The sequence below is a fragment of the Triticum aestivum genome, chromosome 3D (assembly GCF_018294505.1).
Source record: "Triticum aestivum cultivar Chinese Spring chromosome 3D, IWGSC CS RefSeq v2.1, whole genome shotgun sequence".
NCBI lineage: Eukaryota > Viridiplantae > Streptophyta > Magnoliopsida > Poales > Poaceae > Triticum > Triticum aestivum.
This window is the reverse complement of record NC_057802.1, coordinates 498,759,449-498,786,955: the sequence shown is the minus strand read 5'-3', so window position 1 is coordinate 498,786,955 and position 27,507 is coordinate 498,759,449. Positions and strand designations below refer to the sequence as shown.

Sequence of the window (27,507 nt, the reverse complement as noted above, 5' to 3'; positions counted from 1 at the left end):
ACATCTGACCCCGATTCGTTCCCCGAAACCTCCACCAGCCAAGACACAACAATCAGACAGCGGCGGCGTGCGGCCATCGCTTCCGTCCACGGCGGCGGCGGCGGGAGGAGCCTCCTGCCCGGACGAGCCTCGCGACGCGCGCGTGGTGCGGGAGCTCCTCCGGTCGATGGGGCTCGGCGAGGGCGAGTACGAGCCGCGCGTCGAGCACCAGTTCCTGGACCTAGCCTACCGCTACGTCGGGGACGTGCTCGGCGACGCCCAGGTCTACGCTGACCACGCAGCCAAGCCCCAGCTCGACGCCGACGACGTCCGCCTCGCCATCCAGGCCAAGGTCAACTTCTCCTTCTCCCAGCCGCCGCCCCGCGAGGTATGAGTACTACAAATCTCACCAAAAACCCTAGCATATTATCTTCCTGAATTCTTAGTCGCGCAGCTGCGCTGGTTCATCGTCTCGAGCGCACGCGCTACACGACAAGAGTTAGCGACCACCGCTTCGCTATCTTCCTCTTCAGGGGAAAAACATATGCCGATCCCCCTTTTTCTTGTCTCCGTCTAGTCCGATCAGTGATGAGGCGGCGAAGAAGGAAAGGCGTCGGCGTCGATGCTCGGAGGTCGAGCGGGAGGTGTTGGACCGGAGGAGCCCGGCGTGCCCGTCGGCCGCGGAGACAGAGGAGCAGCGCCACGGTCTCCTAGCCTTCCGTGGAGACAATAACTGCCATCTTCCCCACCGTCTCTCTTCCTCATCTCGTCTCCCACCCTCTCTTCCTTCCCTCACCAGGAGAGGGAGATCGACCACGACGACCAGGTCCAGATCTGCCATGGTTGCCGTCACTTGTACCCCAAGCTTTGCCACCCGCCTATGGAGGTTCCTCTGCTCCGACCCCTAGTTCCATGAAGCAATTTAAGGTACCCCGCCTCTCCCCCCACCCTCTGTTCGCTTGGATTTGGCGGCCCTCACCTTGACTTCTCTCCTATCCAGCACACATGACAGCGGATCCCTGCGACCATCCTTCTCGCCTAGGAAGGGGCAGATCCATCAGCGGCACCCAAGGTTCGTCTCTCTCTTTCCTCATCCCTGCTCACTTCCTCAACTCACTGGTTAGGTTTGTGTGTTGCTGCTACATCCTCAAGTATGAGTCCAGCTTGATAGATGTGTCTACTAGTTTCAGTTTCTCAAGTAGAAGAACAGAGTGGTGAGGAGAGCAGATTCGTTCATGTGTTGCTCAATTATTATGTACTAATTTCTCAACTAGATCAGGTCTTGTGTTGCTCAAGTGCCCCTGACATGGGTTAGATGGATGGCTCGATGGATTGACACATTTTCTCTAGCAAAATGAACATGAGTAATTATTTTCTACTGATTAAGTCGATTGATAGAAGGTGTTCATACTTTTCGCACATAGTTGCCTGCAAAAATACCACAAGTTGGATAAACCTATGTGTGTGCTTTTTACTACTTCTAGGAAATGGAATCAGTGTTTTTACGGAGATTGTATTGATTTTTACCACCAAGATTTTTTTGTGCATTATAGTTGCTTCACTTTTTAGCATGAGTTGTCTATAGTTGAAGTAAAGTTGCTTCAAATTTGCAACATGGAGTTGTTTTTTGGGAAAAGTCTATCGGGGAACTGTGGTACCTGACTGTTCTTGTGCAAAAAAGAGCATCATCTGAATGCAGCTAGTTTTTTTGACTACTTTTAGGAAGTGAAATCAGTGTTTTTACTGGGAGATTATATTGATTTTACCACCAAGATTTTTTTGTGCATTCTAGTTGTTTCACTTTTTAGCATGAGTTGCCTACAATTGAAGTAAAGTTGCTTCAAATTTGCAACCTGGAGTTGTTTTTCGGGAAGTCTATCAGGGACTGTGGTACTCGACTGTTCTTGTGCACACAAAAAAGAAAATCATCTGAATGCAGTTAGTTTTCTCTACTACTTTTAGGAAATGAAATCAGTGTTTTTGCATGGAGATTGTATTGATTTTTATCATGATGATTTTTTTGGCATTCTAGTTGCTTCAGTTTTTAGACAAGTGCTCTTCTTCCCCATTTCTCTCCGACAACGATGAAGCGAGGGTTTCAGCGAGTTTGGTTGTGATTTTCACCAGGATTCTTCATCGCGAGAGCCGACCATGGGCGCAAATCGGCGGCGACACAGAGTTAAACCCTACGCCCACTTTTCCCCGTGTTCAATTCGATATTTTTGCTGGACGTTTTGGGGGATGACTCGGTTGTGCGGCCGCGCAACCGAACGGGGGCACGACGGCAACTTGTATTGACCCACGCGGCAGCCAAATCGAGACCAGCGGCTCGATGATTTTTGTGGTCGGTGGGTGGGGTCCATGGTTGTTTGAACGACATGCGGGTAGGGGTGGCTGTTATTCCTTTCTTAGCTGATGCGGCATTGTCATGGGGGTAGTGCATGAGGGGTGCGGCGGTGGCGGGGTTTGCTTATTGATTTTTGCATGGGGAGAGATTTTTGTGCTGTGAGGAGGCTTGGGTAGGGGCAGGTCATGGTGGCGTCGCCAGAGCTAAGCACGAGCATGGCAGTGGTGGTGGCGACATACTTGTTGAGCAGACTGGAGTGAGAGACAAGGCGAGATAGTTGAAATACAAGAGTTATTGGCAATGCGGTATGAGTTGCTCTCAACTTAAGTAGCAGTTGCTCAGATTTTTTAAGTAAGGAGGGAGTAGATAGGGAGGTTGAGGTGGGATGGTTTTGAGCCAGATGAACAAGGATGAATATTGAACTTTTTAGTGCCAGAGACCTGCTCCTAGTTGGATTAGAATAACTTCTCACTAGTCACCGGAGATTGATCGATTTGCCAAATAGCTCTGGTTAAGGCAACATGGGAGAAGTGTAACTACTCTGATGAATATATTTTCATGTATAGGCGTAGTGCCGAGCTGTAAAGGAGCGTCTCAACAAATGAGTTGTGTTTATGTAGCGCGCGCGGGGGGTGGGGGGGGGTGGAACCTATGGCTTCTGTTTATGAACTTCTAACAATTTTGAGAATTTGCATAGGGTGGGTTAGGGGGTGTACAGTAGTTGCCCAAGTAGTCTATGCTAGTTGCTTAACTTTTTTGTGTTCTTTCATTAATTATGTGTTTGTTTAGGGGGGTATAGTTGTTGCCCAAGAAGCGTATGCTAGTTGCTTACTTTTTTGTTTTGACGCTCATCATGTGTGTTTTTTTCTTTGTTTCCAGAATGGCACGCAAAAGAAAAAAGGGTCGATGATGCCAATGATGCGCGAGGTGAAATGGCAAAACAACAGGGGTTACATGTGGGTTTTGAGATACCTTTTTTTACACATATCACCCATGCTTCTTTTTGTTTGACATAATCTTATTTTCCAAAGAACCAGTTGGCGCCATGGATTAGCACTGTCGGACGCAAGCATGGCCGCACAAAGCAAAACTCAACCCGGGAGGTTGATGAAGTTGAAGGAGGAAGTGAGGTTAAACGGGCAAAGAAAGGTGCACATGAGGTAATTCTAAAAGTTCAAGCAGTAGGGAGTTGCATCATTTTTTGATAGAGGGATTTGCTCAGTCGACTTAACTTTTTCGGAGGGAATAGGGGTGGTGATTGAATAATAGATGATTTTTAGGTGCCTAAACCCTAACTCACCTCATCACACATATCACATGTATTTTTTTAGTTAAATGCCCCAATCAATCCCAAAACAGAGCACATCGGCTTTTTGCTGTCATTAAAAAAACGCAGTAGCAGATTAAGTTGGATCAAAACATATATGGTAATATGGAGTTGCTCAGTTCACATCAAAACTTGTCTAAGAATGTGTGGGACAGTAATATATATGGACGAGGGGAACACCAGTTGTTCTTCCGTGGGGCAAAAGTCTGGGAAATGTAATCTCATCAAGGCAGTTTCAAGAAGGATGGGATAAGGAAAATTTATGTGTAAGTTTTGCCCATAGAACAATGGCCTAGTTGGATATCACATTTTGTGTTTTAATAGTTGCCCATGAATCAGACTATGGTTGCCTGTGTTAGAGAATATAATTGCTTATTTTTGTTGTTGTTTTATTTTACAGCTTTTATTTCCCCTCTATCATTTCATATTTTGTGTATCCCCAAGTTATACATGATTGTAAGGTGAGTTGCATCGAACGAGACACAATCATGATAAGCCGTTGCGTAAGCTTTCTGTGTGCTGGACCATCCACACAAAATAAATTCTTACATATATATGAGAGCAAGATAGTTTGCTATGGGGGAGTTGCTTTTTTTTTGCAAGAACAAGTTTTTGCATTACATGAACATGCATTGGAAATTGGTAACTATCGGTAGGCAACCAGGCTTACATAAAAGAGGCAACTATTGGAAGGATTAGGGGCAACTTTTGCAGAGTTTACAGGCAAGTTTATGGTATTTTTGGGCAACCTATAAGAGAAACAGATTGCACAACACATAGTCAGCAATAGGGGAAATTTTGTGTTCCATATTTTCTAGATTATTTACTGATTGTCAGATTTTGTTGCATTTTCTATATAGATGTTCTTTTTTTTCTTCTTCAACACATTTTTACACCAAACATCAATACATTTTTATTTGCTTTCTCTTTTGCCACAGAGGTTATAGCGCGATGACTTCTTGAAGGCGTGGTGGAGAACCTAGTGGTGTGTGAAGTCTTTTCTTCAGTTCACTTTGTGTGTTAGGTTCCGTGTCATGAAAGAAAATAACAACCATGTGAACCTACGGCTAGTCCACTTCGATATTATGCGACCGTGTCCTTTTTTGTTTTCACTTGTGTATATAATGCACATATATACGGTACTGCCACCTATGTGTGTGTGTGTGTTGTGTGTGTGTGTTACTGCCACCTATATATTATGCCCTCTACTTGCTGTTTTTGTGGTTCTTTGTTTTTTTGTAGAAGGGTTGCCTGATATTATTGTAAGGAGCTTATAGAAGCAGCATCCCCCCTTCTTTATGCCCAACACTAGTTGCTTCAAATTTTAGCATGAGTTGTCTGAAATCACCGGAAAAGTTGGTGCATGTTTTTACTTCTGCACAGGGGATGCATTATATTTTTATTGCAAGGAACTTTCTTTGATATGGGCAGCAGTCCTTTTGATAATAGTTGCTTCAAGTTAAATACAAGTTGCCTGAAATCATAGGTAAAGTTGCCTCATGTGGTATAACTGTTTTGAAAACAATCCATGCATGCAAGAACTGTTTTTCTAGGTTTTCTACTTGGAGTACGTAGTTGCCTAGCTTTTTGCTAGCTTTCTTTTCAAGTTCTTACATGGAAATGTGTTTTGTTCCAACCACTTATCTATGTGTGGAAGGAGCCAAACCATGTTTTTACTAATCATCAACCTAATTTTTTGCTGTTCAAGTATTCCCAGTAATTAGAACAAGTGAAAGGGGGTGGAAGGGGTGTGCAGGTTTTGACCTATTTTTTGTTGCAACTAGACTGACGAGTTTGAGGCGGGGAGAAGGCGCCATGATTGCAGATCTTTCTAGATCTGAAGGAGAGAGGATTGTGGAGAGGGTTTAGTGAGAACGGGAGGAAAAAGGACGATAGGATGGAGGATTTGGGGCTTAGTGGTGGTAACCGGAGAAAGGGAGGGGAGAGCGGGACCAGGTGGTTCGGGTGGGTGCGCTCTGTTCTTTCCTTTTTCTGTCGTATCCTCTGATTCCTTTCCTTTCTTTCCCAAAACAGCAGGTATGCTCAATCTTGCAAACGAGCGCGCAAGCGCTCCATAGCCACGTCTTTTTGTTTTCTTCGCACAAAAGCTTACCCAACACTTGATAGGTAGTTGCTAGAGATGTTGTCACGAGTTGCCCAGAGATCCACTCCCGAGAGCCGAACGAAGCAGAGCAAGAGCCGGGGGTGAAGCACCGCCCATGCGTGAAGTCGTGGGTTCGGCCGGTGTTTCGCCCGCCAATCGTGTGTGAGATAAAGGGGGTTGGGACAAATCGAGTGTTTTGTGGATCGGGGGTTGGGCCTTCGTGGCTTTTGGGGGAGTCGACAAACCGCGAGATGCACGGGGACGAGGTGGACTGATGTTGCATACGGAGGTCGAACAGGAGTTGGACGAGGGAAGAGCCCAACACACGATAGTTAGTTGCAAGAGAGAGTGGCGTGAGTTGCCTGGAGATCCGCTCCGCAAGTGTTGTGGTTTCGCCCAAAATTTGCCCAACGTATGATAGGTAGTTGCCGAGATGCTGGCATGAGTTGCCCAAAGATCCACTCAAGATAGCATATTGTGGATGACTCTCGGTTGCCTAAAGATGCACAAGTTGCCCAAAATCCACGCCTAATATAGTACGAAGTTGCCTATTGTCGATGCTCAGTTGCCTACTATGACTAATAAGTTGCCTGCCATTGCTAAACAGTTGGATATCATTGACTCTCATTTGCATGCTATCGATAATTAGTTGCCTACAATACCTTCAAAAGTTGATGTTGTTGCTAAGGATTATCTACTTCTAAAGCTAAGATGCTTATAGCGTACTAGAAATTAGTTGTATGGAAGTTAGGAATGCAACTTACAGGTGATGCTTTGGTAGTCATCGTAGCCAACTCAAAAAACATCAGGATGATAGGTGGCCAGGATACATAGCCTAACCAAAAGTTGCGTATTGTAGTACACAAGTTGCCTCTCCGTGGGACCAAAGTTGCCTGACAAAAAAAATAGTTCGTTGAAACTTACTTCATAGGTGACGCTGGGCAACTTGACGATCATGATAGCCAACTTTATAAGAGCATTGAGTTGATAGGTAGTCATGATAGACGACCTAGCAACAAAGTGCTTCATGTAGCACCAAAGTTGATGGGTCGTCATGGTAGGCAACTTACAGGGGATGCTACGCAATTTGGTACCCATTGTAGCCAACTCAAAAAAACATTGGGATGATAGGTCACCATGACACACATCGTAACTGAAAGTTGCTTACTGTAGTACAAAAGTTGCCTCTCTGTGGCACCCAAGTTGCCTGAGAAAAAAATAGTCGGATGTAACTTCATAGGTGACGCTAGGCAACTTGACGTTATGATAGCCAACTTTATAAAAGCATTGAGTTGACAGGTAATCATGCTAGGTAACATGGCAACAAGGTGGTTCATGTAGCACCAAAGTTAATAGGTAGTCACAGTAGCCAAATATCAACTATATAGTTGCCTAGAACTATGTATCCAGTTGCCCAATTCTATGAACAGCAACATTACCAAGACCACAATTTGGCTTATATGTATAGGTTTAGATACCCTTTTTCAATCAAGATTGTGTCATAGAGATGCATCAAGAATTTCATCTCCTCAGGGTTGGATCCCTTGGTATGATCGTAAATATTAGGTGAATGATCATAGAGGAGGAGCAGTGTGGAGCTGGTCATCGGGACATAACTAAAACCACGAAGTGTTTTTAGGGGATTAAGTTTATTTGTGACCCCCTAAAAATGAACATGTGCATATTCTTTATACCTTTTTAGATGTCATAGTTGCCTATAATTAACAAAAATGTTGCCTAAAACCATGTATCTAGTTGCCCACAATCAACCATGCAGTTGTCTAAAACCATGTATCTAGTTGCCCACAATCAACCATACAATTGTCTAAAACCATGTATCCAGTTTGCCCAATCCTCATGAACAGAAACAGTACCAAGACCATAATTTGGCTAATATGTAAAGGCTTTAGATACTTTTCAAGTTTGTGTCATAGATATGAATCAAGAATTTATCTCCTCGAGTATGATCGTAAATACTTGGCGAATAATCATAGAAGGGGAGCAGAGTGGAGTTGGTCATGGGGACGTAACTAAAACTGTTAAGTGTTTTTAGGGGATTAAATTTATTTATGAACCCACCAAAAATGAACATGTGTATGTTCTTTATCCCTTTTCAGGTGTCATTGCTGCCCACAATCAATCATACTGTTGCCTAAAACCAAGTATCCAGTTGGCCACAGTCAATAAATATTTGTCCTAAAACCATGTATCCAGTTGCCCAATCCTCATCAACATAAACATTTACCAAGACCATTATTTGGTAAATATCTAAAGGTTTTAGATACCTGTAATTAAGTTTGAGTCATAGAGGCGGAGTCAAGATTTTCCTCTCCCCGGGAATCCCTTGGTGTGACATTAGAGGGGAGCGAGTGTAACTGGTCAGGTTTCCTAGCTAGAAATCTGAGGCATATGACTATGTGTATGTGTGTGCGCATGTGTGTTTTCTCCTCTGCTACTGCCTAGGTGTCCAAGAAGAACTGTGGAGTTCTTCATGCTTGGACTACACACGAGTTGCCTGGTGAGCTTTAGTCTTTTCTACATATTGCCGCTTTATCTATATACCAAGTCAGACTGGGACTACACACGAGTTGTCTGATGAATGCATTGCAGTTGCACAAAAACACCCCAAAGGTTCTTGGTTTTTTTAAGTACAACTCAAGTGCATATAAGTCACATAGTTGTTTTTTTTTTCTACCCCCAACAGGCTCTGTTGGATGAACGTAGTCTTTTCCACATGTGTCTGCATTTATCAATATTCGAAGTTGTTGTTGCCACCTCCTTGTTACAACAAAAATGGTTGGCTCAGTGGGGACAACGTCTCCTCCTTTACGCGTCATCTAGTTTTGGACGTCGTGTTTGCTCGGGAGCGGCGGAGAGGGCATCATCAGACAACGGTCGGAGTTTGACCGTTGGGTTAGCATCTCCATTTGTAGTGCAGACTCTTTGTCCATCACGGGGACCTTGACTAGGAGGGGCGGATTTTGCTCCTCTTTGTCGTCTGAGGAGACGTGATCTGACACGATGTCGGAGGGAGCAATGGACGTTGAGGGGCTCTGAGAACGCCCCCTCGTCGTTCGGTTTGGACGATTTCAGACATACAGACTTGTTCAAACAAATTAGGTGGCCGTCATTGGATGGTTAAAAGTGTCTAGAGAGGCCGATCCCGACATTTGGTGCGATTTGGTGATCCGCGTTGGAGTTGTCCTTATGATAAACGACTTAGAGGTGTAGCTACTCAATTAGTAGTCATGGTAACCAACTTAGAAGGATCATCCGTTGATAAATAGTCATACTACGAGAAAAAAGGAGTTGCTTTCCTGTAACACTAAAGTTGCCTCTGTAGCACACAAAGTTGCTCGGAAAGGTCGAAACCTACTCATATGGGATCTAGTTTTGAAGAACTCGTCGCGAGAAACCTAACGGTTTTCAAAACGGATATGAATTTTGACACTCGAATCAAAAGTTACAGCTTTTTAAAGTTTTTGATCCCCTAATAAATGCAGGTGGGATATATAACGTAAGCACATGGGACTTGGCGTTTTCCTTCTCTAGGTGTCCCCGCAGGACGCGTGGGTGTTCTTTCCTTTTACGGGAGAGCGCTCGCTCCCGCGACTTGGCGCTCGGGCACCGCCTAGTCGCGTCCTATTATCTTCGCTAGATTCCGAAATTTACTAGGTTCCGTAGCTTCATCATACGACCTGGTGCACGACGCGCAACAGCTCTGCTGCTACCTTCTTCACTTGGTGAATGACGAAACAATCTCCTATGAACCTATCAGATTCAGACGGAGTAATGTTGTGGACTCCAGTTGGGGAAATAGTAAGGGCCAGTTCTTTTGAGCTGTGCTGTGGAAATAAGCTCCTATGGAAATAAGCTCAAGATAAGCTGCTGTGGAAATAAGCTCCAGATAATAAGCTAGCCAGTTCTTTTCAGTGCCAGTTTTTTCAGCTTCTGTGATATGATCAGTGAAAAGTCTGTAATACCCTTGGACTACACTATTGTTCAGATCAAACGATATTGCGCTATATTTTTTATCATTGTTGCCCATATGAACATAAATTTGACTGTAAAACACCACAACATGTTATAATCAAACGTAAGGAAGATCATTTTGTCGCATACGAATGCCATACATGCATCACTGTCTCATGTAGTACGAGTTCTTGAGAATAAGTACTGAATAAAAAAGATCTGTAAATTATTACATGGTTATCCCAACAAAAGCGTACACCCTAGAGCTAACCATCAAGGGAAAACACTTGTAGCAATCGCATCACGGATGGAACCCATAGTACCATCATCAATGGGTGCATGGTGATGAGAAAGGCTCTCTTCATGAGCATAAGATCCACTCTCAACCATGTCAAAATGTTGATCACTTAGTTTGCTCTCACGAATGAAGTTATGAAGACACGCGCATGCAGTAATGATCTTTGTTTGCGTAGCAGGTTTGTACCGTGTGATGCCGAGGAGGATTCTCCATTTCATCTTTAGAATACCGAACGATCGTTCGATGACGTTCCGTAGTGATGAATGTATATGATTGAAGGTCTCATATCTTCCTCGCGGCGGTACTTGTTGGAAATCTGGTACATGGTAGCGTTGTCCTTTGTATGGTGCTAGATATCCAACTCTGTTTGGATATCCAGAGTCAACAAGATAATATTTTCCTGCATTGATAATAAAGATGACCAAAACTAATTAGTTCACGCAAAACATTAGAGGAGAAGAATGCATGTACATACCGTCCGGAGGGTGTGGAAAATAGGAATATTCAGCTTGTGCATCATTGAGTACACGTGTGTCATGAACAGATCCAGGCCATCCAGCAACAACAAATGTAAATCTCATATCAAAATCGCAAATTGCCATGACATTCTGAGTTGTCGAACCTTTCCTGTTGCGATACTTGGGTTGCTCACTTGCAGGCACAACACATTCAATGTGTGTTCCATCTATTGCCCCAATGGCATCCTTGAAGTGAGGCCAAAATCTTGTTTTTTTAAGCGAGTCATGAACTTGGGTGAAAGATCGATCTTTCGGTTGAATGTAATCTCCGGCCATACGGTAGACACAGAACAAGACCTCCTTAAATTTTTTGTTGATGGTAGACCGACTGTGTTCAAATCGATCGGCGACATTGTCGGTGGTCTGGCGTGACCCCAAAGTCCACAAGAACTGTGCTAATGCCTCCTTGCTTGTCATGTTGCAAGTTGACTTTAAACCATACTTTTCAACTAAAATGTCATGTAGTGAGTAGAACACAGACCTTCGCATCCTGAACATAGAGTAGAATATTTGTGGTTGCTTATCCTTCTCTTCCACCCACTGCAATCCTGTCATCATTGGTGCTCTCCTAGGTCCATATGGCAGCCTTTCTTTGTTTAGAAGATAATATGCCATTGCAACAACGCAAAAATCAAGTTCCTCCTCCTCATCCTCTTGAACAGAGATGTCCATCTGTGATATAGAAATAGAAATATCATAAACATTTGTCCACAAGACAACAAATCACAGCTCCATCAGTACAAATTGGTTCACAGCAATACAATTAAGTTCACAACAAAGATTGGTTCACAGCAATACAATTAAGTTCACATCAGTACAAATTGGTTCACAGCAAATAAGTTCACAACACTACAAATGAGTTCCCAACAAAGCAAATAAGTTCTAATTTTTTTTCATAAATGTTTCCCATGCCCTGTTGATCCATTCAAGCCTCACAGTTGAATCTTCCTCCTTTAGTGCACTGAAGACATCACGATGTTCCTTCTTCGTAAAGAGTTCTAGAGCATGAAAATACACTTCACTTCCAAGTTTACCTCCATCATTCACCACCATGTCCTTCATCTCCTTAATCTCATCTCTCACAGGATCCTCCTTCATTTCAGATGTCGCCGAATTGCGGCTAGTCTCCCTCTTTTCCCAAAGGTCAGCAATACGCTTAAATTGCATTCTATCATCACTATCTTTTGCAATCTTTTGCACCATCGCAGGACTAGGTGAATAAGGACATGATCTCTTCTTTCGACCTTTAGCTTTGTTAGGTGTCACAAAAGTAGCATCTATTTCACATCCTGAACCAGCCACATCATCATCATCAATGTGAATTTGAGATGCATCAACTTGAGACGAGGGAGGTGCCGCCCTCGTGTACTCATTTGTCACACTAATATCATCAAATATAGCACTCAGTTTGATCTCATCCTCTAGTGGAGCAAATCGAAACTTGGCGGCAAGTTCATTTCTCTGAAGAAAAAAACATATCACAAATTAGTGCAAGAATTGGTAGAAAAAGAAAAGTAAAAACAAATGGAATTGATATGACGATATGTATACCTGTATCTCATTTGCCCACCATTCATCACTAGCCGCAATGGTCTTGGTAACAGGATCAAACCCAATGCCTGATGCCTTTTGGGTTAATGTCTTCCAAACAACATACTCTTTTTTCAGCACATCCCACTTATTCTTGAATTGCTTTTTGGTATATTCTCTCCTCGTGCGCTCAAAAAACTTTCTTACCACATTGTCATATCCAAGTGGTGTCAATGTTCCTTCTTTGCCACGGTTATTGGCATTCACTTCTTCCACACAAATATCAATGAAAGTTCCAAGACCCACATTATCCCATTGTGCTTTCATCTATTTCTCATCATGTCAATGCAAAATAATTGGAGAATTAATATGTAGTACAAAGAATATCTAGATATTGCTTTTATAGTAGCATATATAAGCAATGCATCATGTCAATATTTCTTCTATGCAACCAGAGGGCAACAATTGTACTACTAATCTAGATGAAAACATCATACTTCAGCAGTTTCAAGGAACAAATCTAGATGAACTTTTGGCAAAATAAATCACAGGCTCAGCTGCTCACCTTGGTGGCTCACAGCCAGGAGGAGGGGAGGGGCAAAGGGGTCTCCGTCCGCCGGAGTGGGGCGCTGTCCGCCGGAGTGGAGCCCTGGCCGGACCGGGCCACGAGCTGCTGCTGCTGCTGGACACCAGGGACAGAGGGGATGCAACCGAGGGAGGGGTTGCGACCGTGGGAGCTGGGGTAGGCCTACCCGCTGGCCATGTCGCCGGAGATGGCCTCGTCGAGGAGCGGAGGACCTGAGGACCGGCGGCAGCGGCGGCGATTGACGGGAGGAACCCTAGGCGGAGCGACAGAACGAGGGATGGAGCGCTGGGGGAGGGGATCGAGCGCTGGGGAGGGGATCGAGCACTTTTTTTCGTGTGCGGGACGGTTCTGTGCGGGATTGGGCGATGGCATTTTCGATGTAATAAGATCAAACAACAGGGGCACATCCCTATACCCTTTCATTTTTAAGTGAGAAGCTGTGGGAAGCTGCGGGAAGCTGCTCGACCCCAGCTTTTTTCCATCGTGAAGAAGAAGGAGGTGGAAATAAGCTAAGCTGGCTTTTTAAAAACGAGTTCTTTTCAGCTTCTAGCTTATTTTGACAATAAGCTGCTAGAAGCTGCAAAAGAACTGGCCCTAAGAATAGTAGAGGATGTGCAGATGTGTCGCGGAAGAAACAATCTCCATACAAGAAATGATGTGCGCCGTTGAGATTTCAGTTAATTGCTGGTCCTTGGCTGAGAGATATTTCTTGGGAAATTTGAAGTTTCAAATAAGGGTGGATTTATTAATAGAATGCATTATTTAGTAAGAACACATCAATCAAAGCTCCAGACATGGTGGTTAGAAACCACCAGTCGCAATGAAGGGATTCGGTTTTTAATCCTTCAGTTAACGGAATGTCGTTTTGTCTACACTTGTAGCCGTCCGAGGGACCAACATATCAGTCAGTGTTATACTCATATTATAAGGAATGCATAGGAGGGAATGTGGGATTTAAACCCAGATTCAATTCCAAATTCTCATCTTCTCAAGTAGTAGTACTCTAGCACCCTACCATGAGGACCAAGATGATTCCTTTATCCTTTAGGTGGTTGGAACCGACCGAACTTTTGCCAGTTTGGTGGGTAATCAGGGAGTGCCGACAGGTAAATCCCTTGGTGCTGCTAGTAGCAGAGGACGGAAGGAGAGTCCAGTGGCAGAAGATTGATGTTCAATTTCGTCCATGTGTTGTTAGGAATGTTCAGCCTTATTTGGAAAGTTGAATGCTTATCTGCTGAAGGGTCCAAAATCTTAGGAATCATGTGCCACCAGTAGTTCCATATACATAATGTTACCTCTGAGAAGAGAAGCAAGCAAGAAATAAATACCCTCTTCTGTTAGTGCAGATATGCTGCTGCTAATACTGCAGCAGCCGTCTTACTGATGGAACTGGAAACAACAAGAATACTCGGTTTCCTTATTAGCGTCTATAGATATATTATGTCTATTATCGAGGACGAGATATACTATGTGGCCAGAAGGGTAAACACCGGATGGTATTCCTGTGGCCAGAAGGTGCTAGAGGGTTAACAAGGCACCGTAGCCAGCGCAGATCAGAAAGGTAACGGGCTAGTGGGGGAATAGTGATTAGGGAAGACTTATTTCTTGATAACTTGCATCAGTCGCTGCAGCTAGGGGACCTTTATATAGGCGACTCAAGACTGGTGTCCTGGACGGGTACAAACTCAAACTGCTGCAGAACATGACTGCTGCAGGTTCTATTAGCGAAAAAGGGTTTCCCCTACTTTGTATTCCAAAGCAACCAACATCGAATACAGATAACGCTGTGGCGAGCAGCACAATACATCAAGAGAAAAAGAAGAAGAAACAAATGCCAACCACGGCAGCTTGGCAAAGCGCGGATGACCCGCCACCGCAGCGCCCATCGGAAACAAAACACCACAGACCGAGGCTCCGATCCGCCGCGTACCAAGCAGCACCTCCAAGAAGGGATGCAACGCCGACGACGCTGCTGCCCGGACGAGTCCTCAGGTTTCCCGGGCACGCGGAGGGAGGTGGGGAGTGGATACCATTGACACCCTCCAGGGAGGAATGGTGGCACCCGCAGGTGTCACCGCGTCGGGGCCGAAGCCGGCAGGGATTTCTCCCGCATTCCAACCCCAACCGCCCAACCGAACGGAACCGACCGCCAAACCGTCGCCCATCACCATGCGCCAACGTAGTAGCGCCGCCACCCACGCTGCCTCACTACGAACACCACCACGAGGCCAAGAGGACCGGAGAGAAGCTCACCACGACGGGAGCAGCAACATCGACGCCGAGTGGGAGGGAACCACCTCCACCGCCGACGTGCGGAAGGCCCGTGCCTCCGGCACCGTCGCGGTAGCCGTCCGGACGCGGCAGCGGGGCATGCCGGGCCACCCCTGGCCCAGCCAGGTCCGAAGCGGGTCCGTTAAGCCCCGCCGGCCGCGAGGCAGCAGGCCGGCGTCGTCGCCGCCGGCACCCAGCCACGCGTCGCATCTCCCCCGCCTCCCAGAAGCCACACCAGAGCCATCCCCGCCGCCGGCCCGCCCAGGCCCAGATGGGGCCCGAAGGGCCCAGATCTGGGCCGAGCGGACGACGCCAGATCCCGCCGCCAACGGCGGCGCCGCCGCCCAGTTGCTCGCCTGCATGCGCCACGGAGCCCCGCCGCCACGCCAGACCGCCGCCGCCTAGATGCACCCCCGGAGCCGCTCCGCCCGCGCCGGAGAGCAACCGGGAGGGGAAGGGCCGGGAGGCCGCCGCCACCAGCAGCCCCAGGGCCAAGCCGGCCGCGGGCGCCGTCGCCGGCGGCGAGAAGGAAGAAGGGAGGGGGGAGCCTGTAGGGAGGAGGCCCGACGCGCGGCCGGTCGCCCGGGGGAGGGGGGGGGGGGACGCGGTCGCGAGAGAGAAGGGGGGGAGGGAGACTGCAGGTTCTACTGAAATGACTCTTAACTTAGGGAACAAATATATTTTCCTTAATAGACTCTTAGCGTATTCCAACTCCGGTGTGGCTGCTGTGGCCTGTGGGCTTCCTCGGAATTTTCGTAGTAGAAAACATTTTTTGGGAATGCATGGCTAGACTTTTATAACAAGAAGAAACGAAAAGGGTATGATTCTTAATGTGTACGTGGTTGGCATCTGAAGATATACCTAAAATGTTGATGAATCATATTAGGTAGTACAAAGATATTAGAGATTGAGGAGCATGCACAAGTGTACTCACTTGCGTGTTAGCTGCTAGGTGCAGCTAAATAAGATCTTGCGTGGATAAAGGCTATGAGCAACTCATGCGGTTATGCTTGTTTTATGTTTTATCAGATCCCTGGAAATTCAAGCTGACACAAAGTACTCTGTATGCATAGGTGGATGACAAGTCATTTTGTTGATGTCACAGGTTCTCCTTGAATTGGCACGCAGCCGGAACAAGATCCCGCTGCCCAAGTCTATTGCGCCACCTGGCTCGATTCCTCTGCCACCTGAGCAGGACACTTTGTTGAGCGAAAACTACCAGCTTCTACCCACACTGAAGCCACCAACTCAGACTGAAGAAGCGAAAGATGACAACGAGGGAGCCGACGCAGTCCCTGCCAATCCTAGTCCAAACTATTCGCAGGATCAGAGGGGCAGCGAGCAACATCAGAGCCAGAGCCAGAGCCAGAGGGTTTCTTTCCAACTGAACGCGGTGGCTGCCGCGGCTGCAAAGCGTCCTCTAGTGACAATTGATCAGTTGAACATGGGCTAACTAACTGATGCTTGTGTAGCTTGCTGGGAAGCCCTTTCTGGCTTGCGCCCTCCTATTTCACCATGAAAAAATGCTGATTGTTGAGGAAAGGGAGCAGCCTTGCAAGTAGTGTAAGTTGTAGCCGTGCACCTCTAGTTAATTAATTTATGTCCATTATTGTCAACTTATTGATTTTGTATATCTTGTCGAACTTGAGTTGTCCCGTCGTTTGTTTCTGAATGCTAAATCGGCGTTTCTATTGCGACTGTGTTCGTATTATGCTTTTGGTGGCATGTGGCACACATTTGGTTGGTTAAAATGAGGACCTAAAAATACACACACATCCTATAAACCTAGATAGAGGGAGGACCAAGTGTACAGCATAGAGATAAAGATAAATCTGTAGTGCCAGATGCACTACTTTTGTTTCTTTACCAGTGTTTGCTTTTTTGCTTTTGGAGCAGGATGGACTGATACCTTCTGTGCGTGCATCATGGATCATTTTCTTGGAAACGAAAACAAAAGCCAAAACAGCCCGTCTAGCTCAGTTGGTAGAGCGCAAGGCTCTTAACCTTGTGGTCGTGGGTTCGAGCCCCACGGTGGGCGACTGCCTATTTTTTTGTTTACTCACCAGGAATCAATTTGCGAATATGATGGATGGCCGCTGGCTACGCTCCAGTTTATTTACGGCATCAGCTTGTAATCTGTACACACGAACTGTAGAAGATACTGCGGTGTGGTTGATGTTTGTGTTGTTGTGTTCTACTCCCTTCGTCCGGATGACAGGTATTTCCCGACGGAGGGAGTAACTTGTAACGTCTGAGATGCGGGCCTAGCTCCAAGAAGACCTTGCCATTTAAACAAGTTCGTATATGCTTGTAACGCCTGAGATGCGGGCCTAGCTCTAAGAAGACCTTGCCATTTAAACAAGTTCGTATATATTCAAATAAATGCTCATATAAGTTAAAGAAATTACAATTTTAATAAAATAGTCATCCTTTAGAAAAAAAATGTTGCTTCAAGAAGTTGTTTTTAATAAAGATTGTGTGTTTTCTTAAACAAAACATGTATTATAGCATACGACTGGAAAAATATATACGGGTGTGTTATATCGGTGTGTTATAAATATTATACATACCAATGAAATAACTTACTTAAAAATGCTCAATTATTATTTTGAAATATTCATGTACTTAGTTTATGAATTATAAAAAATGTTTGTGCAATTAAAGAATACAAATATTTCTTAAATTATAATTCATAAATATTATTTTAATTATAGAAACGTTTAAACAAATTATACACATAGTTTTATAACTCATAAGTATGTCGTTCAAAATAACTTTCGTATAATAAAAAATATTCATAATTTAGAAAATAAAATGTTGACATGAATATTCAATGGTGGTAATACTTAAGTTATGTAAAAATATGAATATAGGTCACACGTGAAAATTATACACAAGTTGTTGGTCATAAATATTTAGTAAATGTTTCTATTCAATATTTTGTATAATTTAAATATGAGCCACGAGTGTACAAAAATTTCGTATTCATTAAACATTTTGAATGCTTTTATTTACTAGTCATAAGTTTTTGTGTATAATACTTATAGCATACTAATATTTGAAATTATTTTATTACTTACTACATGCATTTTGCAAATATCTTTAAAAAATTAGCACATACAAAATGGTCCGCACTAACTACAGTCCATGCCCAGTGAGCGTCCTTGATATGAGATATTTAGGCTAGCTATCCATTACGTGGTGCGCATGCTGCAGTTCTTGTGTTCGAGACAGAGGCGCACTGATTTTTGTGATTATTTACACTTTGTACTGACAGGAGGGACCCACCTTGCAGTGGCTTTCTCGTGACAAGAAAATTTCTGAGGGTATTTTCGCAAATTAACAGGGCACACGCCATGCATCTTCCTTCCTGACAGCGGGCCCTATGTCACGCTGGCATGCCTAGTCAGCCCTGCAGCATATTAAACTATGATTAGCACCATATTTGCAAAAAAAAAAAACCAAGTTGTTGCACCGATTCAATGTACACCGGTGGTTTGTACTAAAGTGATTTTTCATGCCAAGTTCAAGCATCAGTGGTGTAATTGACTCATAAAAAATATAAAGTAAACAAATCAAACCGGTGCACAGCGCGCACACACTGCCTGGCGTGCATTTCTGGGTGAATGTCTGTAGTGAATGCTACAGTAAACATAGCAAAAGGTAGGGTACGCACTACCTGAAACAACTATGTACTCCTATATGAACCCATTTAAAAAAATGTATTTTAAACATGTTTTAAAATGTCAAGAGTTACAAAATAAGATTTCACGCGCACATCTTCACATAATATGTGTGGGGAACAAAATAAGATTTCACGCGCACATCTTCACATAATATGTGTGGGGAACAAAAACGAAAAAATATCTTTTTATTTTGCCTCCGCATAAAAGACAAAATTTGGTACTTCTAAATAGCGTTTCACGACATGTTTTATTTTTATTTTTTGCACCTGTAAAAAAAGTTGTTTTTCGCAAAACTTTCTATGATCACATAGAACATGGAGGGAATGAAGAAGTGCAACTTTTTTCAGATTATTTTGTCATTTGGAAATTTGTTTTTCGAAGTGTGCTCATATCTACTTTTTCAGATTCTTTTTGTCATTTAAAAATGTGTTTTTCGAAGTGGGTTTATATGTATCTGGGTTCATCTATGTATTATTTGCAATAGGTACCCCAAATTTTGTGCAAATTACATACTCCGTAGATGCACGACAGTCATATGTCTTGAATCATTTCTTCGGCATTTTCATGACTTATTTTGGCAAAAATCACTCTGTAGTGTAAAGACGCGCAATGCGCGTGCATGCATACTAGTAGGCCTAACATGCCGACAAATAAATAAGCAACACCCACCCTGCTATTCTCGGGCTGCCAACCGGGAACCGTTCCTAGTGGTCGATGGGGTCGTAACCAAATGTCATGTAAAACTTGTTGCAATAAGCATCATAGTGAGTCTCCCAATTTAGCACATCATCCAGATTTGTAGTTGTTTCATCAAAACGTGCATCAACAGCTGTTGTGGTATATGTGAGCCTTTCGGGACTCAACAAGTACATTACCAAAGGTATCAAGACTAACAGTACTCATGAGTTGGAATATAGTTAAGTGGTAGCAAACAACTAAGGAATTGTAAACCATCTAGTCCTACGAATACTAGAACAAGATAAGATAAAACCTAAGCATAGAGGGGGTCACGACTAGTTGATCAAGAAGTGATCCTGAATACCTACTTACGAGTCATTTATAACCCCCCCCCCCCCCCATGTGTCCTCTTCTTGCTCCCATTCCCACAAAAAGAGACAATCGCAGTTACACACACATTGGTCAAGTTTTAGTTATTAGTTGAAGTTGTCTACCACCGGCATTATAGATTTCCAAGTTGTCCTTAACCATGGACATGACTTTCTGAAAGATTTAACCCTACAAGGATGCTTCCAACTTCCCATTACAAGTTCTGTATGCATACTCGTTCCTCCAAGTTCTGTGGATAGCCACGTGAGTCCGAGAAGTTTGGAGTAACAAAGTTTCTCTAGTCTAGCTAATGTAAAACTAATCCAGAAAGGCCTCTCGGTGGGTTGAATCTGGCTCAAAGCTGCGCGCATCCCTAGACCCGGACCCATCCGGATGAGCTAAGCTTACGGTCACCAAGCCAGGATTCCCGTGGGGGCTCTGCAAGGTGCTCTATTGCAGACCAACGCTTTTCTCAGTCGTTGGCCCAAGTTATTTTTAAGATACCTCGGGTAGTGCTAGCTCCCGATGCAAGTTTTATGTTGACAAATTTTAGTACCAATGTTGGGCCTCTCAGGAAGAGTTTGACTATGGATAAAGGGATTCAAGGGGAGCCCTATAACACCCACACATGGTAGGATGTGCTCATCAAGTTGCATAGCAGCCAAATATACAGGAACTAAGGTTGACCATAGTGGAATGAAACACCGGGGCATAGTGTATTAATAGATGTACATTTTAAAATTGAGTGACCCAATTTAGAATTGGAGATCTTGATTAATTGTGAGGCATTAAAAATTAGGAAGCATAGTGTATTAATAGATTTACATTTTTTAAATATCATACTTTAGTCATAATTTGTTATTTAGAGATCATAAATTTTATGTCATACAACTTCCTCTTCATACTATCTATTTCGTCATACTAAAAATATTAAGTTCGTTCTTCACCATGGAGTGCAAGCATACTCATATGCGATTGCCTACTTCTTGCGGCCAATGTTCGATGTCACCTGCGCTTGCATGGATATGCCCAACAACCGCTCCACATGCAACCTTGTCAAGAGGTGAGTCACCGAGAAGAGATCACAGTGCACCCACCGATCACTTCAACAACATGATTTCAAAGATAGTATGTCTCTAGTTTTTTTATACCATCACCGATAATTTTGTCTATAGAAATTTTAGGAAATCATTGAAGGACCTGTATTCTAGTTTCGTCCCAGGCCCCCGAAATCTTCGGACCGGCCCTGGGGGTCCCCCCCCCTCTACTGTCTGAGCAGCAAACAAATCCACATGTATAATTTTAGCATCTTTTATAATTAAATGTTAAACGAATGTGATTTTCAAACTATTCAAAAGAAAGTGCTCCTTTCACCTATGTTCCAAAGTGACTTTTTGATCATCATGAAGTAAGTACCATCACTAAGGTAACGAACCACTAGAAGCGCATCATTATGAAGCCAATTTTGGAGTAGAGAGAAATAAGCCTCAGAGAAAAAAATATTACTCGCAAAAAAAATATTGGAAGGAAAAATATCGACGCGTGAGAGATTCAAACTATTCAAAGGAAAGTGCTCCTATCACATGTGTTCCAAAGAGACTTTTTGATCATCATGAAGTAAGTACCAGCACCTAGGTAACGAAGCACTGGAAGTGCATTATTGTGAAGCCAATTTTGGTGTAGAGAGAAATAAGCCACAGAGAAAAAAACATTACTCGCAAGAAAAAGAGAAAAAATATTGGAAGTAAAAAAATATCGACGCCTAAGAGATTCAAACTATTCAAAAGAAAGTGGTCCTAATATCTGTGTTCCAAAGTGACTTTTTGATTATCATGAAGTAAGTACCAACGCCTAGGTAACAAAACACTGGAAGCGCATTATTATGAAGCCAATTTTGGAGTAGAGAGAAATAATCCATAGAGAAAAAAAATTACTCGCAAAAAAATAAAAAATGTTGGAAGGAAAAAATATCGACACGTGAGAGATTCAAACTATTCAAAAGAAAGTCCTCCTGTCACCTTTGTTCCAAAGTGACTTTTGTTCATCATGATGTAAGTACCAACACCTAGGTAACGAAACATTAGAAGCCATTATCATGAAGCTAATTTTGGAGTAGATAGAAATAAGCCACAGAGGGAAAAAATATTGCTCACAAAAAAAAGAAAAAAATATTGGAAGGGAAAAAACGACGTTGAGAGATTTAAACTATTCAAAAGAAAGTGCTCTTGTCACTTGCGTTCCAAAGTGACTTATTGATCATCACGAAGTAACTACCAGCACCCATGTAAGGAAACACTAGAAGCACATCATTATGAAGCAAGTATTGGAGTTGAGAGAAATAAGCCATAGAGAGAGAAGATATTACTCGCAAAAAAGAGGAAAAAATATTGGAAGGAGAAAATATCGACGCCTGAGAGATTCGAACAATTCAAAAGAAAGTGCTCTTGTCACTTCTATTCCAATGTGACTTTTCGATCATCATGGAGTAAGTACAAACACCTAGGTAACAAAGAATTGGAAGTGCATTATTATGAATCCAATTTTAGAGTAGAGAGAAAAAACCACAAAGAAAAAAGTATTACTCGCAAAAAAAAGCAAAAATATTGGAAGGAAAAAATATCGACGCCTGAGACATTCAAGCTATTTAAAAGAAAGTGCTCCTATCATGTGTGTTCCAAAGTGACTTTTTGATCATCATGAAGTAAGTACCAGCACCTAGGTAATGAGACACTGGAAGCGCATTATTATGAAGCCAATTTTGGAGTAGAGAGAAATAAGCCACAAACAAAAGAAATATTACTCGCAAAAAAAGAGAAAAAATATATTGGAAGGGAAATAATATCAATGCCCTAGAGATTCAAACTATTCAGAAAAAAGTGCTCATGTCACCCGTGTTCCAAAGTGATGTTTTGATCATCATGAATTAAGTACCAATACCTAGGCAACGAAATATTGGAAGCACATTATTATGATGCCAATTTTGCATTAGAGAGAAATAAGCCACGAAGGGAAAAATATTAGTCGAAAAAACAAAAAAATATCAACACCTAAGAGATTAAAACTATTCAAAAGAAAGTGCTCCTATCACCTATGTTCCAAAGTGACTTTTGCTACTTCTTGAGCTTGCGTTGTTTTTTCCCTTGAAGAGAAAAGGGTGATGCAGCAAAGTAGAGATAAGTATTTCTCTCAGTTTGAGAACCAAGGTATCAATCCAGTAGGAGGTACAAGAAAGTCTCCAATCTATGCACCTGCACAAAGAATCAAACACTTGCACCCCACGCGATAAAGGGGTTGTCAATCCCTTCACGGTCACTTGCAAGGATGAGATCTGATAGATATAGATATAAAAGATTACTAAAACGTAAAACAAAGTAAAAACAAATAAATTGCAACAAGGTATTTTTGGGTTTTTTGGTATATAGATCTGAAAATATATGATGGAAAATAGACGCGGGAGCCATAGGTTTCACTAGAGGCTTGTCTCTTGAAAAAAAAACATATGGTGGGTGAACAAATTACTGTCGAGCAATTGATAGAAAAGCGCAAAGTTATGACGATATCTGAGGCAATGATTATGAATATAGGCATCGCGTCCGTGTCAAGTAGACCGAAACGATTCTGCATCTAATACTATTACTCCACACATCGACCGCTATCCAACATGCATCTAGAGTATTAAGTTCATAAGAACGGAGTAACGCCTTAAGTAAGATGACATGATGTAGAGGGATAAACTCAAGCAATATGATGAAAACCCCATCTTTTTATCCTTGACGGCAACAATACAATACGTGCCTCGCTACCCCTACTTTGTCACTGGGTGAGGACACCGCAAGATTGAACCCAAAACTAAGCACCTCTCCCATTGCAAGAAGAACCAATCTAGTTGGCCAAACCAAACTGATAATTCGAACAGAAATACAAAGATATCAAATCATGCATATAAGAATTCAGAAGTGACTCAAATAATATTCATAGATAATCTGATCATAAATCCACAATTCATCGGATCTCGACAAACACACCGCAAAAGAATATTACATCGGATAGAACTCCAAGAACATCGAGGAGAACATGGTATTGAAGATCATAGAGAGAAGAAGCCATCTAGCTACTAGCTATGGACCCTTAGGTCTGTGGTAAACTACTCATGCTTCATCGGAAGGGCAATAGAGTTGATGTAGAAGCCCTCCGTGATCGAATCCCCCTCCGGCAGGGTGCCGGAAAAAGCCCTAAGATGGGATCTCATGGGAACAAAAGGTTACGGTGGTGGAAAAGTATTTTTGTCGATGCTTCTGATGTTAGGTGAATATTTGGGAATTTATAAAGCAAAAATTAGGGTTGGAGGAGTCCCGTGGGGCCCACAAGCCAGGGAGGCGCCCCCCTAGGGCGCGGCCTCAGGGCTTGTGGAGTCCTCGGGACTCTTCTGGCCCCCTCTCCAAGCTCCGTGGATGTCTTCTAGTCCAAGAAAAATCATCGTGAAAGTTTCATTCCGTTTGGACCCCGTTTGATATCCCTTTTCTGTAAAACTCAAAAACAAGGAAAAACAGAAAGTGGCACTGGGCTCTAGGTTAATAAGTTACACCCAAAAATAATATAAAATAACATATTAATGCATATAAAACATCCAAAACAGATAATATAATAGCATGGAACCATCAAAAATTATATATATGTTGGAGAAGTATCAACTTTTGATCATCATGATGTAAGTACCAACACGTAGGTAACGAAACATTAAAAGCCATTATCATGAAGCTAAATTTGGAGTAGATAGAAATAAGCCACAGAGGGAAAAAATATTGCTCATAAAAAAGAGAAAAAAAATATTGGAAGGAAAAAACGACGTTGAGAGATTTAAACTATTCAAAAGAAAGTGCTCCTGTCACCTATGTTCCAAAGTGACTTTTTGATCATCATGAAGTAAGTACCAGCACCCAGGTTGTTGGGGAACGTAGTATTTCAAATTTTTTGCCTACGCACACGCAAGATCCATCTAGGTGATGCATAGCAACAAGCGGGGAGAGTGTGTCCACGTACCCTCGTAGACCTAAAGCGGAAGCGTTATGACAACGCGGTTGATATAGTCGTACGTGCTACCTCTTGAGCATGCGTTGGTTTTCCCTTGAAGAGGAAAGGGTGATGCAGCAAAGTAGCGTAAGTATTTCCCTCATTTTTTTAGAACCAAGGTATCAATCCAGTAGGAGACTACATGCAAATTGCCTAGTACCTGCACAAACAATCAAGAACCTTGCAACGAACGCGATAAAGGGGTTGTCAATCCCTTCACGGCCACTTGCAAAAGTGAGATCTGATAAATATAATAAGATAAATATTTTTGGTATTTTTGTTGTATAGATTGGAAAGTAAAGATTGCAAAATAAACAGTAAACTAGAATTGTAGATTAGAAACTTATATGATGTAAAGTATACCCGGGGGCCATAGGTTTCACTAGTGACTTCTCTCAAGATAGCATATATTACGGTGGGTGAACACATTACTGCCGAGCAATTGATAGAAAAGCGCATAGTTATGATGATATCTAAGGCAATGATCATGCATATAGGCATCACGTCCGTGTCAAGTAGACCGAAACGATTCTGCATCTACTACTATTACTCCACACATCGACCGCTATCCAACATGCATCTAGAGTATTAAGTTCATAAGAACGGAGTAACGCATTAGGTAAGATGACATGATGTAGAGGGATAAACTCAAGCAATATGATATAAACCCCATCTTTTTATCCTCGATGGCAACAATACAATACGTGCCTTGCTGCCCCTGCTATCACTGGGAAAGGACACCGCAAGATTGAACCCAAAGCTAAGCACTTCTCCCATTGCAAGAAAGATCAATCTAGTAGGCCAAACTAAACCGATAATTCGAAGAGACTTGTAAAGATATCAAATCATGCATATAAGAATTCAAAGAAGAACAAATAATATTCATAGATAATCAAGTTCATAAACCCACAATCATCGGATCTCGGCAAACACACCGCAAAAGAATTACATCGAATAGATCTCCAAGAAGATCGAGGAGAACTTTGTATTGAGATCCAAAGACAGAGAAGAAGCCATCTAGCTAATAACTATGGACCCGAAGGTCTGTGGTAAACTACTCACACATCATCGGAGAGGCTATGGTGTTGATGTAGAAGCCCTCCGTGATCGAATCCCCCTGCGGCAGATCACCGAAAAAGGCCCCAAGATGGGATCTCATGGGTACAGAAGGTTGCGGCGGTGGAAAAGTGGTTTCGTGGCTCTCCCCGATGTTTTCAGGGTATAAGAGTATATATAGGCGAAAGAAGTAGGTCGGTGGAGCTACGAGGGGCCCACGAGGGTGGGGGCGCACCTACCCCCCTGGGTGCGCCCTCCTGTCTCGTGGCCGCCTTGTTGCTTCCTTGACGTCCACTCCAAGTCTCTTGGATTGCGTTTGTTCTAAAAAAGATCCTCGCGAAGGTTTCGTTCCGTTTGGATTCCGTTTGATATTCCTTTTCTGCGAAACACTGAAATAGGCAAAAAAACAGCAATTTGCACTGGGCTTTCGGTTAATAGGTTAGTCCCAAACATAATATAAAAATGTATATTAAAGCCCATTAAACATCCAAAACAGATAATATAATAGCATGGAACAATAAAAAATTATAGATACGTTGGAGACGTATCAAGCATCCCCAAGCTTAATTCCTGCTCGTCCTCGAGTAGGTAAATGATAAAAACAGAATTTTTGATTGGGCTTCTTTGGCCTCTTTTTTTCTCTCTTTTTTTGTGTGGGCTTCTTTGGCCTCTTTTTTTATTTGGGCTTCTTTGGCCTCTTTTTTTTTCGTCCGGAGTCTCATCCCGACTTGTGGGGGAATCATAGTCTACATCATCCTTTCCTCACATGGGACAATACTCTAATAATGATGATCATCACACTTTTATTTATTTACAACTCAAGAAGTACAACTCGATACTTAGAACAAAATATGACTCTATGTGAATGCCTCTGACGGTGTACCGGGATATGCAATGAATCAAGAGCGACATGTATGAAAGAATTATGAGGGTGGCTTTGCCACAAATACGATGTCAACTAAATGATCATGCAAAGCAATATGACAATGATGGAGCGTGTCATAATAAACGGAACGGTGGAAATTTGCATGGCAATATATCTCGGAATGGCTATGGAAATGCCATAGTAGGTAGGTATGGTGGCTGTTTTGAGGAAGATATAAGGAGGCTTATGTGTGATAGAGCGTATCGTATCACGGGGTTTGGATGCACCGGCGAAGTTTGCACCAACTCTCGAGGTGAGAAAGGGCAATGCACGGTACCGTAGAGGATAGCAAATTGCGAAAAGGTAAGAGTGCGTATAATCCATGGACTCACATTTGTCATAAAGAACTCATATACTTATTGCAAAAGTTTATTAGCCCTCGAAGCAAAGTACTACTGCGCATTCCCCTAGAGGGATAGACTGGTAGGAAAAGACCATCGCTCGTTCCCGACCGCCACTCATAAGGAAAGCAATCAAAGAACACCCCATGCTTCAAATTTGTCACACAACGTTTACCATACGTGCATGTTACGGGACTTGCAATCCTCAACACAAGTATTTTTCAATTCGACAATTACCCAACTATCATGACTCTAACATTACCACCTTTATATCTCAAAACAACTATCAAGTATCATAGTATTCTATGCACTCTATATGAAAGTTTTTATTATACCCATCTTGGATGCCTATCATATTAGGACTAATTTTATAGCCAAGAAAATTACCATGTTGTTCTAAAAGACTCTCAAAATAATATAAGTGAAGCATGAGAGTTCAATAATTTCTAT

The 27,507-nt window shown here is 43.0% G+C and overlaps 1 protein-coding gene and 1 non-coding gene across 2 annotated transcripts; both read left to right on the top strand.

Moving 5' to 3' along the window:
* Positions 1-45: 45 nt before the first annotated feature.
* On the top strand, positions 46-16,385 carry LOC123075075 (transcription initiation factor TFIID subunit 9-like). Its single transcript, XM_044497758.1, has 2 exons — positions 46-367; positions 16,038-16,385. The coding sequence occupies exons 1-2, from the start codon at positions 167-169 to the stop codon at positions 16,383-16,385; spliced, it is 549 nt and encodes a 182-aa protein (XP_044353693.1). The 5' UTR covers positions 46-166.
* A 512-nt stretch (positions 16,386-16,897) lies between these two features.
* Positions 16,898-16,970, top strand: TRNAK-CUU (transfer RNA lysine (anticodon CUU)). Its single transcript has one exon. It is a non-coding gene; the product is annotated as a tRNA-Lys (tRNA).
* The last annotated feature ends 10,537 nt before the right edge of the window (positions 16,971-27,507 follow it).